General features: G+C 44.9%; 2 protein-coding genes and 1 long non-coding RNA gene across 4 annotated transcripts in view; 1 reads left to right on the top strand and 2 right to left on the bottom strand.

Annotated features, from left to right (window-relative positions):
* Positions 1-2306, bottom strand: part of RARA (retinoic acid receptor alpha) — a 44447-nt gene extending 42141 nt beyond the window's left edge. Inside the window, exon 1 of the mRNA XM_044745776.2 lies at positions 2159-2306. The gene's annotated coding sequence lies outside the window, so the exon portion shown is untranslated. The remainder of the gene's footprint in view (positions 1-2158) is intronic.
* On the top strand, positions 1922-6595 carry LOC106826419 (uncharacterized). The gene is made up of 4 exons (XR_011493825.1): positions 1922-2166; positions 3894-4002; positions 4694-4746; positions 5774-6595. It is a non-coding gene; the product is annotated as an uncharacterized lncRNA (long non-coding RNA).
* On the bottom strand, positions 5726-18151 carry CDC6 (cell division cycle 6). Of its 2 annotated transcripts, none has more exons than XM_014833915.3 (12): positions 17857-18151; positions 16854-17044; positions 15780-16061; positions 15455-15654; positions 15031-15206; positions 14529-14635; positions 13947-14086; positions 13305-13405; positions 12074-12138; positions 9041-9243; positions 8462-8602; positions 5726-8174 (listed from the first exon to the last, which is right to left on the bottom strand). In XM_014833915.3, the coding sequence occupies exons 2-12, from the start codon at positions 17029-17031 to the stop codon at positions 8085-8087; spliced, it is 1683 nt and encodes a 560-aa protein (XP_014689401.2). In that variant the 5' UTR covers positions 17032-17044; positions 17857-18151; the 3' UTR covers positions 5726-8084. The 2 variants fall into 2 exon arrangements, with proteins under 2 accessions (XP_014689401.2, XP_070339320.1); XM_070483219.1 differs by lacking the exon at positions 17857-18151 and adding an exon at positions 17739-17837.
* Between the last annotated feature and the right edge of the window lie 159 nt (positions 18152-18310).

The raw sequence follows: 18310 nt of genomic DNA, 5'->3' as shown, positions 1-18310 counted from the left end.
AGTCAGAGATACTGACATTAAGGCCACCAAATATCCAAGAGGTCTTGGGGTCCTGAGTGTGTTTCCCTCTCCCCTAATCTTCAGACCCCAGCCCCTTCATTCCTAAGCTTCCTCTGGCACCCCTTCCCCAGGGCCAAGCCACGGTGGGAGTCGGCAAGCCCAAGGTGGTAACTGGGAGGCCTGGGCAGTGCCAAGGGTAGCCCTCCTACCATCCTCCCACTGGCTTTCCTCCCGCCTGCTCTCAGCCGCCACACATATCTCAGCTGTCGAATCCGATTAGGGCTCCTGCCCAGTGAGCCGGACAAGGAGGCCAGTGGGCAGGGGAGAGACAGGGACAAGGACGCTGAGCAGGAAAGGCAGAAGGAAGGTGGAGACAGGGCTCAGGGGAAAAGGTGTGGAGCCCCCAGAGGAAGAACAGCCTGGTAGAGCGATCTGTCCTCTCTGACCACAGGCGCTCTGGCGTCAGCTACAACCGGCACTAGGGGAATTCTGCAGAACCCTGGGGCAACAGCCCTGCCTGGTTCCTCTATCCCCCAGATGGGCAAGGATGGGGGAAGGAAACTGAAGGCAGAGAGACTGACCTAGATTTAGGAAGAGAATCCCATCCTGGAACCCTCCCCCCACCACTCCAGTCATAACTACCATTTGCACTGGGCTTTAGGATACACTGTCTTACGGAGTCTTTATGGGAGTATCCCTATCAGGCAAGCTGGGCTTGTTACTGATGGCTATTTTTACAAGTGAAGAAACTGCGGCTTAGAAACCTGTATAAATACATATAGTTAAATGACAGGACTGAGTCTCAGATTTAGGCATCTGATTCTCAGTCCACTGCTCACACTCAGAATCTCTACTTTTCTCTCTGAGTCAAGAGCAGAATTAAGTCTAAAGTCACTCCATTATCCATCCTTTCTTCCAAAACCAACCCCTCACCTAGACAGAGTTACCAGATAAGGACATGGCACCCACCCCCAACTTATAGAGAGCTAGAGGGGTTCCCCCAAAGTGTGACCGGTCTTTTCTATCACTCCCTTCTGCAGTCTGCTACACCCAGAGGCAATATACACACTCACACACACAGTTACTCACACACTCCCCCCTACAAACCCACCAAACCAGAATGAGGTGCCCTAGATCTTCAGAGAGCTGGGCCTGTCAGCCCCCCTCTGGAGAGAAAACAAGCCACTGTAAACAGTAGGTGCCATTCAGCCCTCTCCCAGAGAGCCTGCAAGAGGGCAGAAGCTTCAGGGTAACACCACGAGGCTGAGGCTCTGACAGTCAAGGAGCCCAGGGAGCTGGCACAGCTGGGTGTCCTCCTTGATCTGGTCCACACCCCCAACCCCAGCCATCTGGGCTGAGCCTCTTCCGGCCTTGGCCATACTCCTGGATCTCTCCCCTTCAATGCATGTAGCCACCTCTATCCAAAGCTTATAGAGCTTACAACTATATGGTCTACACACACACACACACACACAGCAGGGGGGTGCAGGGGTGCAGGTAGGGGTGGAGGACTTTGCTATGGGCCCTGAGGTGTTGGCAGGGATGGGGGCTCTAAGCTGAAAGAAGTTTCCCTAGAGGAAAAGGTCACCAAAAACCGCTCACAACCTCCACTACCCTCCAGCAAAGCCTTCGGTCACCCAAGTGCCAGATGAGCCTGGAAAGGGACAGTAGTTACCCTACAAGGTGAGTAAGGAGTGGCAGGTGAAGTCCTGAGCTCTTGGGGCTGGGAGGCAGAGAGGCAGCAAGAGAGAAACCCCCCAGAAGGGCTCAGCTCCCTCTCCTGCTCCCTACACTGTTACCCCAGCACTGCCAATTCTCCTGTGGAGGTGACATGGGGGAAGGGGTATTAGGCAATAGTGCAAAGGAGGGTGCAAGGGTGTGGGGCCTGAACAGACCTTCCCCCCACTTTCTATTCTTAGCCAGAGAACAGGGAATGCCTCCGGGGAAGTGCAGGAAAAACGCTGGAGGATGCAGGGGCTCTGAGCTTTCAGATACCCCACTGTTCCCAGGCTCCCACCTCCCAGGACTACAGTGAGCAGTGGGGGAGGAGGGATGGGGAAAGCCTGAACTGGCGAGAGGGAAATAACCAGATCAGAAGCAGAGAGGCCCAGCAGAAGGCGGCCGAAAGGGAATTGGGAAGGGGTGTGTGTAGTCCTACCTGCTCAGGTGAGTGCTGGCATGGGGGCGATGGGGTTCCCAGGAGATCCGGGGAAGCCCTCTCAGCTCGATTCAGGATTCCCCCCTGCTTCTAGGTTAGGCTGCTGCAAGAGGCACGGGTTCCCGTTGGGTCCTAAAGCCCACTCATCAAACGGTAGGCTCTCCCCGCCCTCTTCCACCCGCCCTGACTGGGTCATCGGGTGCAGAGCTGAGGACTGATGGGAGAGAAAGGCTCACTGGGAGAAAGACAGGGATCTGAGTCATAGGCTGGAGACAGGAACAGTCCCCAGTCTCAGATACACAGCACATGGATGACTCTAGCTGAGGATAGGATAACACGGGACAGGAGAAAAAAGACATTTCTTCCTGCCTGCCTCAAGCAGATGGATTTGGGCTTTGATGCTGAGATGGGGTTAAGATCTCCTCCCCTATCACTCCAGCTAAGCCACCTAACCACTGAGAATTTGGGGAAGGGGGCGTTCATTTTGGATGGGTGCTCACTTCTCCCTATCCCTCATAGATGTAGCACAGTCTCCTCATCCTTCCCTACTATTCCTAAATGACAAGGAGGTCACCCCAGGGGGAAAACCCTCCAAAACCTTGCTTTCCAGTAAGTAAAAAAGGCAGCATGACTTGGATGGCAGTTAGAAACTGGTCAAGTTATATCTCCTTAGACTGAGGTGTGTGTATCTGGGAGTGTTGGTGTGCAGATATACATATACAGTGAGAGTATGAGCAGGTGGGGCTGGGGGACTCTGAGCTACATCCATTACCAAAAACGGCAATTGTCAGTGGAAGAACAGGATGCAGAATCTAGGGGTCAGCTAGTGCCCCTACCCAGCCCCTAATAGGATCCTGAAACTTTACCAGAATGACTAAGTTAAAGAAAATGTTTTCCTAGGTACCATATGAGATAAATACAGGGGGCAGAGGGGCCTCTTAACACACTTAGATCAACTTCAACATTACAGACCCAGTTTAGCATAGCTAATCTCAGTAACTCAGAAAGGAGAATTCAGGTTTGGTGGGCCAGGTGGGCCAGGGAAAGGTGGACAGGAAGGCTGCAGAGGGCTAGATTGAGAACATTTTGCAAGGAGAGTTGCACATATCTCCAACAGCAGCAGAGCAGGGAAAACGTCATGGGGTAAAGGGCCAGGGGAAACCAGGGACAGTCTTGAGGGAAGGGAGAAAGCACATCCTCTTCCTAGAAGGGGAGAGGGCAGTGGCATTGCCTCCACCTCCTCTGTCTTGCAAGAAAAATGGGGAAAGAAGCTAGACAGTATGGACGAGGGCCCCAGGGTGGAGTCCATGGGGTGAGTTCAGGTCAAGCCTTTCACCCTAATGTGCCTCAGTTCCCTCCCAGCTGTTACACCAGGCTCTTGGTTCTTCCCAGGCAGCTAATGAATGTTTACAAGAGTTTGGAGATCCTCAGATCTCAGCTGGGCCACCACTACAGTTATAAAGCTCAATAAGCACTGAGTGTTATTTGGGGAGGGGAAGAGAAAGCCAAGAGGGAAACAGACTACTCTCTTACAAACTAAGGATACAACCAAACTCAGAGCAGCACAATCCTCAGCTGCCACAGGATATCCTTGTGCCCAGGGATGAAGGTCACACACCCTGGTACCTCCAACCACCACCAAAGGCTGGTCTCCAGCTAACTGCAGGCAGAACCCAGACTAACAGCTGGTCTTCATTAACTCCAGCTTTTTTCACCCCCCACTGTGAACCCACAGCTTCTACAGGCCTAGGCCAGAGGGGGCTGCCCTAGCTGACCTTGCAACTGACTCCGGGTTGGGGGACACTGCACCAAAGTCCAAGTTACCAGCTGAAAATAAAGTTGAAGTAAGTCTCCTTTTTCCCACTGGGAGCAAGAAGAGAGGAAAGAAAGGAGTGTGGGGGTGAGAGGGTGGAGGTAGGGGAATTTAGGGCAAACAGCAGGCAGTGAAGTCAGCTGGATTGAGGCCCAGAAACCCCCACACTCTGGGGCCAAGTCTTACTCTAGCTTTGCTTTCAGCTTGAGTCTTGGCTAGGCCCCAAACTAGGGAAGGCCCTGGCTGCCCCTTTCCACCTCCCTACCCCCGCCCTTATTAAATACACATTTTATCTCTCAGCATCTTCATTATCTTAACTGAAGGAGACAAGCGGTGGATGGCGGCAGCAGAGCGTCAAGAGGGGGGGCGGGTGTGGGGAGCAGGCGCACCCTTGTTATGAAGTGCTGATCTAGCTCTTTCAGGCGGTGTGGGAAACAGAGGAGGGATCAAAGGGAGCGAGGCTGATTCAGAACTCAATTAGAGCTTTTTAAAAAAGGAGCTGGCTCTCTCCTTTCGCCAGTCTTCAGACAGCCTTTACCCAGGCCCCTTGCACCCAATTAGCTTCTACTGCCAGTGCCTTGGGGCTGGGGTTGAAAATGAAGGGGAGGCCAGAGGGCACGCCTTCTCCCCTACAGAATGTACCTCTTCTGAGAAGAGGGAGACCTACCCTGTTGGTAGCTTAGAAGAGAATGTCTTAGAGGGCACCTTCCTTATCTTTTTAGGAGGAACCTGAGATCAGAACTTTCCCCAAAAGTGAAAATGTGGGACATCAAAGGTGGGTTCCTCCTTAATCCCTTGCCAACTACAGGCACAGCTCCTGGCCAATCTCTAGGGACATAGGTAACACCCAGACAGGCACCCCTCTTCCCAGCAGGTAGGTCTCTCTCTCCATAGCCAAGGCTTCCTGGTAGCAACATGGAAGTTGCCTCAAGCAAAATACCACTACATCAGAGGGAGCGATTGGAACGCATCTGTGAGGCCAATAAATGCTCCACATTTTATAAGACAGAGCACGCTTCTTTTACAGGGGCCTGCTCCACCTCAGTGCAAAAGCATCAGCCATGTCTACCCCAGATCAGAACTGTCCTCAAGACGGAGGGAAAGGCAACATCTTGGTTCATTTATTAGTTCATTCAACAATTGCTTATTGAGTACCTACCAGGTACCAGGGGCACTCTACTAAGTGCTGGGGACAGATACAAATGTAAATAAAATCTCAGTCTAGGGGCTGGCCTGGTGGCACAGCTGTTAAGTTTATGTGTTCTGCTTCTCAGCAGCCAGGGGTTTGCTGGTTCGGATCCTGGGTCTGCACATGGCACCGCCTGGCAAAAGCCATGCTGTGGTAGGCGTCCCACATACAAAGTAGAGGAAGACAGGCATGGATGTTAGCTCAGGGCCAGTCTTCCTCAGCAAAAAGAGGATTGGCAGTAGTTAGCTCAGGGCTAATCTTCCTCAAAAAAAAAAAAAAAAAAAACCTCAGTCCAGGTTCTCTCCTGGTCTTCCTCAGTAGTCAAGGTAACACCTTTCAAAAGATATTTTTAAAAACCTCCAAGTTGTATCTCATTCCTACTTCCCAATTCTTACTGGTGTATCTTAAAAGGGCACTTAATAAAAGCAGGGAGCAACGAGGGGAAGAGAGAACAGAGCTCTGCCAACTTTTTTTGATCTCTGGGTAGCTTGGACCTCACACACTCTTGCCAGTTATCTAGCCACAGGCAAGTCTTCATTGAGCCAGAAATGTTAGTGGCAGCTCTGGGGTTGAAAATCACACCAATTTTATTGTGTCTATGTTCTTTCCATAGCAATACCCACCAAGACTCTATGGAGGCTTCTTTGAAGAAAAATAAATAAGCCAGGATACAGACACACACCCCACCACCTTCAAGAGGAAGAATGTAGGTCAGCATCTTTGCCACTACTCTATGTGAAACAGCCTATGATCTTGGCAAAAACTAGTAACCACAAGCCCATCCCATCCCACTAAAAATCCCACCACCTTCCCATAGCTCTCAGCTTCAGTAAGAAAAGCCAGCAAGAAAAGGACTTTCTTCCTCCTTTCAATCTGCTCCCCGGCTGTTTGAATTACACTTAAGACTTCACTGACAAACATACATCAGCTTTTGCTCCCACAAGGGCAGCGGAAGCCAAGCAGGGACTCTAAGTCTGCTTCACGCATCATTGACAGAACCAACCCTGTTCCAATTGCTGAAGTCTTAAGAGCAGCAATGACCTAGAAATTGACAGTGGGGGGAGAACTGAAGGAAAGGAAACTGACAAACCAGTACACAGAAAACCCTATTTCCAAATACCAGGGGAAAGAGAGAGAAAGGAGGTAGAGGGGAAAGAGATTTGGCCCCTTTGAATCTGCAAATGTGATCTTGGCTCAGAGCCATGGAGGATACACAGCAGCCCCATTGCGAGTCAAGCCATGTTCCTGACTCAAACCCTACAGTTAAGAGGAAGGCGCCAAGCCTCAAACACAACGAGGTGGGGAGGCCGCTCCTTTTTGGGCAGGATCCTACTGTGGACACAGAACAGACAGCAGCTGCCCACAGTGTGGAAACAAACTGTAAAGCAGTCACGTCTCTTAAGGCTGCAGCATCCAATAAAATGTAATTTAAATCAAGCCTTGCATCTGTTCTCAATCCCATTCAGTCTCTGCTTTCCATCAGCCTTCGGACAATCTTTGCAATTATGCTTGTTAACCCTTATAGCCCCGGACACTTTCCAAGCTTCTAGGTATAGAACTGTGTTCTCCACTCACACATTACCCTCTCTCCATAGCCAAGGGAGGGAATGAATGCTCTAATAAAGGAGTGTGAGGGTGAGAATGACATTCAGACTCCTGTCTACAGACTATGCTCAGCTACACACACCAGTGGGGAGTTTTCATTTCAGAGGGCTCTGTGTGCCCTTCTATCCCACACCACCTGCTGTAGCCCAGATCACATTGCAAGGATACAGTGGGCAGCATGAATGAAACAGTGGCCAACAGATCATTTGTACATGTATCAAGTTCCCAAACTCAAGTCCATATCAGAAAGACAGGAGTCAGAAGAGCTCAGGGAGAAGCACAGACTTGGTCACTGGCTCTCAGACCATTCAAATCACACATAGTTTACATTCCAAGCATTTGTTTGAGTTATAAAAGTACAGCAATCTCCCAAACAAATCAAACTTAAGCTTTTTTCCCTTTCCTCAAGACTACCCCAGCCCCATGTTTGTGCTTTCAAGGCACTCAGTGCCCTCTGGTGTCCCCGTCAGTAATTGCCATTTAATGCCACTGGAAACCAAACCCAGAAAAGGGGACTTGAGTAACCATATGGATTGATTTATCTATTAAGATTGGAACAATATGAGGTTTAGATGAAAATCCAACCCCAAACTAAGGTGTCTTGAAACAAGTGGTTTCATCTAGGGCAGCTAAGACTGTGGGACAGTTTGGGGAGGAATTTTCACATTGCCTTTTAAAAGTCTGAGCTCTCTTGAAATGTGATTGCTTAAAAAGACAAAGAACACAACTTAAAAATAAATATATTCACAATCTGAAGAATTACATTCTCCTTATCACCCCCACAACTTTGGGAGTATCCAAGAAACTGAAGTAGTCTTTAAAATGTCACAATGTGGAAGTAAGTGAAACATGAACACAGTATACTCCAAAAAGAAAGAAATTCTTTGACCAAAGTGTCCTCCAAATCTCCATGTGGACTTGCTTAGTTTCCTGTCATCCTTTTTCATTCTTCTTACTCTAGCCTCAAACTTCTTTAAAATACACCAGTGTTTGAGGAAACTAAGAGGTAAACATATGCACATTGTACAAAATAATCTGTATACTTACAAGCATATTGGTTAGCGACACTGAAGTGGTAGAAGTAGTGAATGTAATTAAAAAGGGTCTACTCAGTAATTTTTAATGCATAAAAATAATAAGACCCAAACATATTATGCTGTGCTAATATTCATGAATCTATAGATTAAAATTTACCAGTTTCATGTAAAAAAGATCATATTTGTTTTCAGACCTGAGTGTATAAAGCACTAAAATGAAGACTCCACAGCTTTCTAAATGCCAGCTGGATGCTTTCAGATGGGGCATTAGTATAAAAGAATTTAAGGCAATCCAATAGCTAAGATATTTCCAATTAAAGCTTTGTCTTTCAGAGCACGCTCTATTTCCTTCTCTTCAATCTTCAAAGACACCTGGAAAGAAGAGAAGAGGACTTTTCACGGTAGAGAACTCACAAAAGCAAAGTTTTTATTACATAAACTTCTACCATGTTAAACTTTTGTTACAAGAGGCTAAACACTGCTTTTTCAATGGCCTGCAAAAAATATCTCATTCATACTGCAGTCCCGTCCTCACAGATCTTAAATCCTACCTAACAAAAAACAAATCAATTGTGGTCATTTTTAAATCTTTAGCAAAAGATAAGCTCTCCAAAACACGACAATTAAAAGCAATGTCACAAAGAAGCAGTTAGTTGTACCTTTGTGAAGCGGGTTTCCTTGTTTTTCTTTAATCCTAAAATGCCCCTGGCCTCCAAGAGCCCTGAAAGTGATAAACACTCTGACTGGTCCACAGCTGCCACCTGCTGTTTGCGACAGACGTTGCTATAGGCTTCATATAACTGAGAGGAAACAAGGGAGAACAAATGTTGCTTAAAAGTCATATCCCTTGTCACCTTATAATCCCTTTTAAAATGTGAGTTTGGGTTTGCAAAAAAGATATCTGAATACTCTAATTCTCCCTCTTTTCAATAAAATCCTTGAACAGGCATTCTGTAGATATTGCCAAAACCCTAAACTGTAATGCAGGAAAGGGACTTTATATATTTCACAGGGAGAGGCAGAAATGAAGGGGAGAAGATTAATGGTAAATTCTCAACCACAACCCAAGGGAAATAGAGTCAGCTGCCTTTTATATGGTACCAGTATTTATTCTTACTGTTAAAATCCATTTTTAATTCATATCATCTGGAGCTTGACAGACCTTTTGGAAAATATCTGCTCTGCAAAGCAGATTCTCATCTCCACCCCAGCTCCATCTGCTAAGATTCCCAACTAACCTTCCCCAGAGTGACCTCCTTAATCTTCAACTGCCTGGTCAAGAGCAACAAAGAGCAGACCAAGATCTTCTGCTGAAGAGGGAAGGAATCTTGTGCTCCTTCTCGGCTCAAAGTCATTCTGTTACCATCAACTTCTGAAATGACTTGGGATATGTGAATAAGACCAACTTGCTTGGGAACCAGTGACTCAGAGGGTGATTTACCTATAAAGTAAATAAATCAAGCTTAATTAGATTTTAAGATATTGTGTGTACTGAGACAGGTGATATGAAGTTTTAGCTGAAGGAAATTCAAGTGCAGTCATGTCGCACCAAAGCAGAGGTTCCAACTCTGTAACAGAAACTAAGGATGAGAGAAAATGCTATCCTCAGAAAGATGCCCAAATAATGAGGATAACTTGCAAAGCAGGGTTATCCTTTTTCTGGCAGAATGGTGAACTAGTCTGTCCTATAGAATGCAACTTAATGTCAAAGAGTCAAAATCCACGTCAAGAAAGAACCAAACAGAGAACTGAGTTCTGCCTTGGAAGTTGCTCATATCTCAAAGGTAAAAAAGAACAGAATCTTGAAGCAAAGACAACCATGCTTGGTAATTAAGAAAGGAAAAAAAAGTTGGAAAAATTACCTAATGTTTTGAATCAAATGAGTGGCTAAATGTGGACAGGCAAGTCAATCCTACGTAAGTCCTCTAGATAGCCTCCCCAAATGACCTTTGAGCTTTCGTTCACTTGTCCAAGCTGATCTACAGTAGAGCAACACTTGAGAAAATGTCATTGGATATCTTAGCAGATAGTACCATCCCAGAGGCCGGAGGTTGGGAAGCTGCCAACAGCCGCACAGGACTATGGACTCATTGTTTGGAGATGCATGAATTGCAAGACAGAGGAGGGATTTGCTCTGAAACAACCTTTGCCTAAAGTTACTTCCTGAGACCATGTGCAGTAGCCCCACAACAATTTGCTTCTATTTCATTACCACAAACAGGATGCTGCAGAGGACTAAAAGTGGAGAAACTAGAGATCACTGATCAAGTAGCAGAGTCTTAAAGTTGGAAGGAATGTAGAGGTCTGTTCTTGCTCCCTACCCAATGGCTGAATCTCCTCTAAAACAATCCCAACCAAATGGTCATCTATCCAGCTTTTGTTTGAATGTCTTCAGTGCTGGAGAAGTCACTGTGTGTCAAAGAAGCCCAGTTAGTGCTATTTATTGAAAGTGTCTTCTTATATTTAGCTGAAGTCAGTCTCCCTATAGCTTTCTAGAGCCATTAAAAGCTAATCACAAATACCAGAGATCAAATGACAAAAATTAGGTTCTGTCTAGTAATTTATGGCCGGAACTTAAAGCCTCTTTCAGCTATGTGTGCCAGTGGTGCTCACAGGGACCACTGACAAGCCTAAATGTTATTGGGACGGGGAAAAAAGGGAATAATCTGAAAAGTTGAAGAGAAACCAGTATCTAATCTATGCATTGGCATATATTACCTACCATCAGCCTAAGCACTAAGTGCGGCTACTTCTGAAAAATTTTTATTTATTTATTTTTTATTAAGATTATGATAGATTACAACCTTGTGAGATTTCATTTGTACATTATTGTTAGTCATTTTGTGGGTACACCACTTCACCCTTTGTGCCCTCCCCTACTCCTCCTTTTCCCTGGTAACCACCGATCAGTTCTCCTTGTCTATATATTAACTTCCACCTATAAGTGGAGTCATATAGAGTTCGTCTTTCTCTGTCTGGCTTATTTCGCTTAACATAATACCCTCAAGGTCCATCCATGTTGATGCGAATGGAACAATTTGGTCCTTTTTTATGGCTGAGTAGTATTCCATTGTGTATATATACCATATCTTCTTTATCCAGTCATCAGTTTCTGGGCATTTAGGTTGGTTCCACGTCTTGGCTATTGTAAATAATGCTGCAATGAACATAGGGGTGCAGGGGACTCTTGGGATTGCTGATTTCAGGTTCTTAGGATAGATACCCAGTAGTGGGATGGCTGGGTCATAGGGTATTTCTATTTTTAACTTTTTGGGGAATCTCCATACTGTTTTCCATAGTGGCTGCACGAGTTTGCATTCCCACCAACAGTGTATGAGGGTTCCTTTTTCTCCACAACCTCTCCAACATTTGTCACTCTTGGTTTTGGATATTTTTGCCAATCTAATGGGTATAAGGTGATATCTTAGTGTAGTTTTGATTTGCACTTTCCTGATGATTAGTGATGATGAACATGTTTTCATGTGTCTATTGGCCATACTTATATCTTCTTTGGAGAAATGTCTGTTCATGTGAAATATTTTTATGAATTTTCTTTCAATAAGTTGATGAAAAAAACAAAGTGTGTTCTGTGAAACTACAGTGCTAGAAACAATTTTAATAACTCTCAACCACTGCAGGAGTTAAGGAAGAAACAATCAAATCAGACTGTCCTGTTTCTAAAGATTAACGCTGGATATTAAACACTGACAAGATAAGTATGTAGTTCATGGCCATTTTACATCTGGGATAACTAAGAGAACAAGGCTGAGGGAAAGGAAAATTAAATGTTGTTTTTCTAACAGCCCATAGTTTACTGTAGCAATATCATCTTCATACCTTGACCCTCCTAGCATTGTTTAAAGTCTTGAGACATGGCACATTGAACTGAATTCTTTCACTGTCTGACTCTCTCCTATTTACCAGGCTTTGCTTTCACCCATACGGAGACCTGAAGTGCACTCAATATAAACACCCAAAGAGAAGCTGATCCAACCTTATTGTCTACAGTTTTCATTCCTAGAGCTTGGAAAGAAAACTTACTCTGTCCCAGCCATTTATGTAACACCCTGGGGAACTCATTTCCAGTAATGGATGGACTATAGTACTGGCAGGCAAGATTGAAATAAAGTAGATAAAATTGACCAAAAACACAGGCACACACACAAAAATGGGTGAGTGTGGATTTAACTATGTTCATCTTTCTCCCTCTTTCCTAAGAAAAGTTAAGCTTCTAATTATAAAGGAAGATGGGAAGGAGATAAACTACTTACATTCAGACAGTGGTTTGAGGATAGTCTGGCTTTTGACATCCGACTCTACAATTTCAATAGCTCTCCTATAAAAAAATATTTCTAAAATTAATTTAGACTGAGTCACACCAAACACTACATCAAACCACCAAGTTCAAAAACAGATACATTAACAAAAAAAACAGCATGTTTTATAATTTTAAAGCCACCAAAACAAAACCGGGTTATGTCTCAGCTAAAGGGGACTTAATTGCCTTGAAATAACTCATGGACCAGGGAATCTGAGAAACTTCAACACTACATGGTTTCCTGTAATAGATGCCAAGTAGGTCATCACACATCAAGCCAATGATAACATTTTGGATGAGGAGAAAATGTCATGGATAGGAGAGAGGTTATGTAATGTGGGCGACTGACTAAAGAGAGCCAGTACCACCCATCTACACCAGACCTAAAAGGGGAGTCCTCAGTTTTATATACATAGAATATGTGTAGGCTAAACCACACCAGCCCACATGACTATTGCTCATAGCTGCAGTCTTTACCCAAGTAGTTTGCAGACTAGGGGAAACTTTCAAATCCAGGATCATGCCATCTAGCAACAGCAAGAACTTACTCTCCCACTGCTCTCTCCAAAGTACTTTGCCCACAGGAAGCCATAAGCCAGACCTGGATCTTGTGCATGGCAGTAGGGGGAGGTTAGACCAGCAGGCCAGCACAGCAAGTATCATTTTAATGGACCCAGTGTCCCTACTGGGAAGGAAGAAATTTCATCAGTCAGCACAGAGGCTTTCCTCAGCAGGAGGGGCTGGGGGATGGGAAGGGAGAGAGGTCTGGAGTACAACTGTGGGGGACCACCAAGTGGAGGAAGGGGTGCTCACAAAAGCAAAGAAAGGGGAAAAAAGTCTAAAGGCAAAGATGGTTCAGGTCCATAAATAAACCTGCTTGAGACCAGCTAATGGAAAAGTAAACTGGAGTCTTTTTTAATACAAATGTAATTAACCAATCTATAATCACCACAGGGAGTGCCAGCAACATCTCATTTGTTTCTCCCTCTGTAGGTAATGGACTGATAATGTTTCAGACATTAACACGGTGGAAATGCAGAGCTCCCCACTGAGAAACAAGTCCTCCTTTCTGAGTGTAAAAAGTGGCAGAATAAAGCCTCTTAAGTTACAATCATTTGAGTTACAAGAGACAATTAACAGCATTTCTTTTTTTAATAAAAACAGCCAATAGTGCCATAACTCACCTGCAAACATCTAGCGCTTTGCGAACATCTCCTGAAACAGCAGAGACTTTTCGGGCACAGAATTGAATTGCAGCATCGTCCACAACCCAATCTCTAGATACCTTTGGACAAGACATAGCAGATGACAACTTGAACTATAAGATTCCCCCTCTCTGTAATTTAGGTCCCAGACATAAATATTTTCACACTTAAGTCTAAACTTGATGGGTACCCTTTAGGGTCTAAAAGATACTTTTTCTACTCATGAGTAAAGGGAGATTTCACATATTTAAATATTTTGTAGGAATGTGGTAGAGGTTCATAAACGGGAAAAAAGTAATCAGAACTTAAATTAGCAAAATTAAACTAAACTAAACTCTATCTGGTCATTTTCAAAACAGAAAGTTTTTTTATAGGCCCTATTTTAAATGCCATTAAAGAAGCATTTGAGTAATTCCTCTAACTTTTATTTTTATTCCAACACTGAGGCATCCAATAAATGGAGCCATGGCTGGAAATTCACATAAGATATTCTCACTATGGCCCATAGGAACTCCCTGCTTAGTAAAGCAATCAAAGCAAAATATTTTAGAACTATTCTTACATTTCCCCAACACAGGTGATCCAAGGAACGCATAATTTGGTACAATGGTTGGCACCTACCTGACTAAGTCGATCTTGCAAGATAGTGGCTATCTGATTTTTGGTATAAGGTGGGAAGTTCAACAGCCGTGGCTTACATTTTTCTCTAGCTTGAAGCCTGGGCAGAATTCTGTCTGTGAGATCCAGGGTATTAGCAATACCTGAGGAGGAAATAACACTAACCATCACTGGTCACATCACCCTAAAAAGAAAACTAAACTAAACTAAAGCTGAACAGAATTTCCACTCATAATCCAGCATTGCAATTGTTGCTTCCCACTTGCCACCCCCCCCACCAACACTCATCAGGTAAGATGTCATCATAGAATGCTTTTTTCAAGTTAGGTTACAGCTGTTGACTGATAAGCAAGACAAGATACTCTCAAATTCAATTGTCTCTGAAATGCAATACTATGTCATTTCTATTCAGACTTAAAAAAACTGATTTGCCTTAGATTAAAATTATTATTTTATAGCAACTTTCTTATTTTGACAAACAGAAAGCTGGTTAAAGATAAAATAATAGGTGATAAATAAGCTGAAGAGATGAAAGAAAACGAATTCTTTAGAACCACCACGTAACATTAACAGTTGAGTACTAACCAATCAGCACCAATCGAGAATTGCTTAGCCATGGCCATTCAAACAGTGTGTACAATACATCTTGCCCTTTGCTGTCCAGCTGATCCATCTCATCCAACACCAACACACTACACATAAAGAGAAACAATTAGTATCCATGTTCACCTTCTAAACTCTCCAATCTGTTTGATCTGGGCTGACTGTAGGTCACATTCCTACAAGTGAGACCAGTTTGAAGATCATAATGTGTCCTACCTCCATTCACTATTATGTAATACCCCCACCATTACGAAAAAGTAACACAATCAAGCAATTCGTTTAAAAACATTTTTTCCAATTTAAAATTAGAAGGTGTATTTTTCCTTTCTTCTTTCCCTTTAAGTTTATGTAACCACCTCTCATAGAATATAGGAATTGTTCTCTTTATGAGCAAACTGATAAATTCAAGAGATTAGAATGTGAGTTTGTGGGCAATAGATCTTGCAGATTTTCACAGAACAACATGCAACAGAGCAATACTTACATCATGGGGCCCTTTTCCGCAGTCATATGGTTTTCTAGTTTTCTCATCATGTCCTTCCCAGCTGGCCTGGATACTCCTTCCTGAAAAATCTCCTGAGCAATAGCTGGGAATACAGCCTGGGCACTCCTCAAGGACATGCAATTCAGCATGATAGTTTTAAAGCCTTTTAATTCCTTCTAGAAAAACACAAACATGGGCATTATTTTGGCTTCAAATAAAGATTTGATGGAACCTGAAGGGTCATTGAGGAATTAACAGCACATAAAAGAATAAGCTTACTTTCATTTGGGAAGATTTAGACAATGAAACTAAAGACGTCTTATTTTGGGCAAACCTTCAATCCCCTAAGCACTTCTACTCTTTCTTAACCCTTAATAACAAAGTGTCACTTTAGCAAGAGCATCATAATTCAGACTCAATGTACCTTGAGGTCTTGCAGAATTCGGCTTAAGCAGGCAGTTTTTCCAGTCCCAGGACAACCAGAAAGATAAAGACTTCCAGCTTTTTTCCCACAGATGTGCTCTCTCAGGAAATTTCTGATGACGTTCATCTCCTTTTCCCTGGCAGGTAGCCGATCTGGGACAGCCGTATTCAGGACCAGCTTTGCTTGCTGGTAGCAAGTACCTGTGCCAGATATAAAAGGACAATAAGACACAACAGTGGTGACTGAGAAGACTCACTGGGTTTCATTTGGAGTCACCAGCCTTCTTTATGAGGCTGCACTAACAGCTGCCATGTAAGGAACGAACCTTCTTGCTTGAACAGTCTTACACATGCAGACTCTTTCTCCAGTGGACATCTCTGCTCAGAATTTGTTGTGATGTCTTGACCTTTTTGAACTGAGGAATGAATTTTGTTTTGGCGACCTCTGGCTTGTTCTCTTTTGCTAGGAGACTTAATTGTCAGCTGATTGTCAAATACCAATCTGCGCCCCTTAGGTACATGTGAGCGAGGGGGACCATTCTCTTTCTTGCCTTGCTTTGGTGGAGAACAGGGAGGTAAGTGGGGAGTGTTGCACAGGTTGTCATCACCTGAAACATTAAAATCAAAATATGGTAATTCATAGCAAAGGATATTAAAATGACTGGTGAAGATCTTGCAACCCCCAGAAAGGTGAATTTCTAACACTTCAGAACCACCAAAATAAAATGCCTCTCATCTAGGAGCAAATATTGGCCACCAGATGGCACCACTGCCTCTTATATGGTAGAAACCAAATGGGTTTTAGTGGGATGAAATTCTGTGATTGTTCTAAAACAAGGTTTCTCAATCTTGGCGCCACTGACATCTCGGACCAAATAATTCTTCATTGTGGGGACTGTCCTGTGCATTGGAGAATATTTAGCAGCGTCCCTGGCCTTTATCCATTATGCCAGTAGCACCAGCTAAGTTGTGACAACCAAAATGTCTCTGGATACAACCAAATCACCCCTCATCAAAAACATTTGATCTAAAACAAGAAAGGATTACCAACCACTGTTCTAAAATAAGAATGTCACCTGTTTCTCTTATTCACAATTACTGAGGCAAGTTTCCAAATACTTTATAACTAACCGCAAGGTCATTTAAAACACTGACAAAACCAAGTTCAGTGTTTAGAACTGAAGATCAAATTTACGAAGTAGTTCAGAAAATCATCTCCATAAGTGGCTTAACTCTGAAGTTCAGTTAGCACTTAGCAACCATTCTGAACATAACCAAAGCGAATAAAGTGGTCTTAGCTGAATTTAGAAAGCTGCTTCAAAGGCCTAGGCATCTTATTGAGGAAAGAGAAGTCGAGAGCCACCAGGCAAAAAGTTGTACTTATATAATGGATAGCTTACCCAGACGTTTTCTGGGGCTGAGAGGCAGAATTTTTACACAAGGAGGACGGGGTGTGGCCTGGACATTTGTCAGTGCTACCTTGGTGTCACTAGAGTTTTTAGCTTTGTCCAATGTCCGAGACAGCTTCTTTTTTGGAAAACTGATTGTAGCCTGTGACTGGGATCGGGTTTGAGGCATGATGGCAACACAGCTGGGTACAAAAGAGAGAACAGGACAGCCGGTCAACGGGCAAAAGCGAAAGGAAAATAACTAACATGGAATTTATACAGATGATCAACACTCATTTCATGAGAAAATTATGCTATAACAATATTTTCGCATTCAGTGCTGCTTCACATCCTAATCTTTGCAATAACAGGGAACACCTGTTGTCTACCTACTATGTGTAAGACACTGCTATAAGCATTTTAGGCATTGACTCATTTAAGTTCTACACCCACCTTAGAGGTAGGTCCTACTAGTACCCTCATCTTCCAGATGAGAAAACTGAGAACACAGCGGCCCAAAGACACAGCAAAGCAGGGATATAAGCCCAGGCCTTCTGGCTCCAGAGCCCAAGTTCTAAACCAGCTGAGCAATGAAATAAGAAGTTTATCTTAATTGACTTCTAGAACACTCCTAATGTCCTCACTCCAGGGACGGGACCTATCTTTATCACCAGCTTAGCCCAGCAACCTTCCACATTCACAGTCTGCCCCAAGTCCTCACTCTGCACGGAGTCCCCACTCCACACAACTTTCGGCCCCCGCCCGGAACACCGCCTTCCTACCACATTGAGCTCCTTTACCCCACGCACACTGCCAGACTACTCCGAGGGCGCGCAGCCCCCTGCCCTTGCCGCGACCCCAGACCTCCCGCGATGAGCTCTCCTCCCCTCGCTTCACCTCGGGCCTCGTCGGAACCCGCGGTCCTCGCCGCAGGCCCTCACCCCACTCCGCTGCCTCCCAGACCCCAGGCCTCCCCGAGCAATGCTCTCCTCTCCACCTCCCCGGGCTGCGTCACCTCGGCGGGCTGCTTCCTGTCTCTCGCACACGGCTTCAGGGATTCTCCACGACAAGCTCCTAAGCAAACCACACACCCGCAGCGGCAAAGCCCAGACGCGCTCGCGCCAAATCTCCACAGCCGCAGCTTTCCCGCCTCCCGCCAAGGCCCGACCAGGCTTCTGATTGGGTGTCGCCAGAGCGCCGCGCGCCTTGGCCAACGCCCCCTCCTTCGCGTCCAATCCAGCTGGAAGGCCCACAGCCAATAAGAGAGCCCCAGGTCTCAGCGCCACGGGGAGGCCACGCCCTCCAAGCAAGGAGATCATCTACATCCGGGGCCTCGGCGGAAGGACGCGCGGTTGCGGCTCTGGGTAAGGAGGCACTGCTGCGCCGCAAAGCCCGGCGGGAGATGTAGTCTTTGCCGCACAGGACTCTTATTTCCACGCCCTTCTTTCGAGGGGAGGTGTAAAGATGTG

This window comes from Equus asinus, chromosome 13 (genome assembly GCF_041296235.1).
Source record: "Equus asinus isolate D_3611 breed Donkey chromosome 13, EquAss-T2T_v2, whole genome shotgun sequence".
Lineage (NCBI taxonomy): Eukaryota > Metazoa > Chordata > Mammalia > Perissodactyla > Equidae > Equus > Equus asinus.
This window is presented reverse-complemented; position numbering and strand designations above follow the sequence as displayed.

Excerpts from the sequence above, each read along its gene's own strand:
- CDC6 (XM_014833915.3), bottom strand. The coding sequence starts at position 17,031 with ATGCCTCAAACCCGATCCCAGTCACAGGCTACAATCAGTTTTCCAAAA. Across the intron at positions 8,603-9,040 it reads AGGAGGTCACTCTGGGGAAG|TTATATGAAGCCTATAGCAA; the intron begins GTTAGTTGGGAA and ends GTTTCCTCTCAG. Across the intron at positions 8,175-8,461 it reads AGGAAACCCGCTTCACAAAG|GTGTCTTTGAAGATTGAAGA; the intron begins GTACAACTAACT and ends TCTTCTTTCCAG.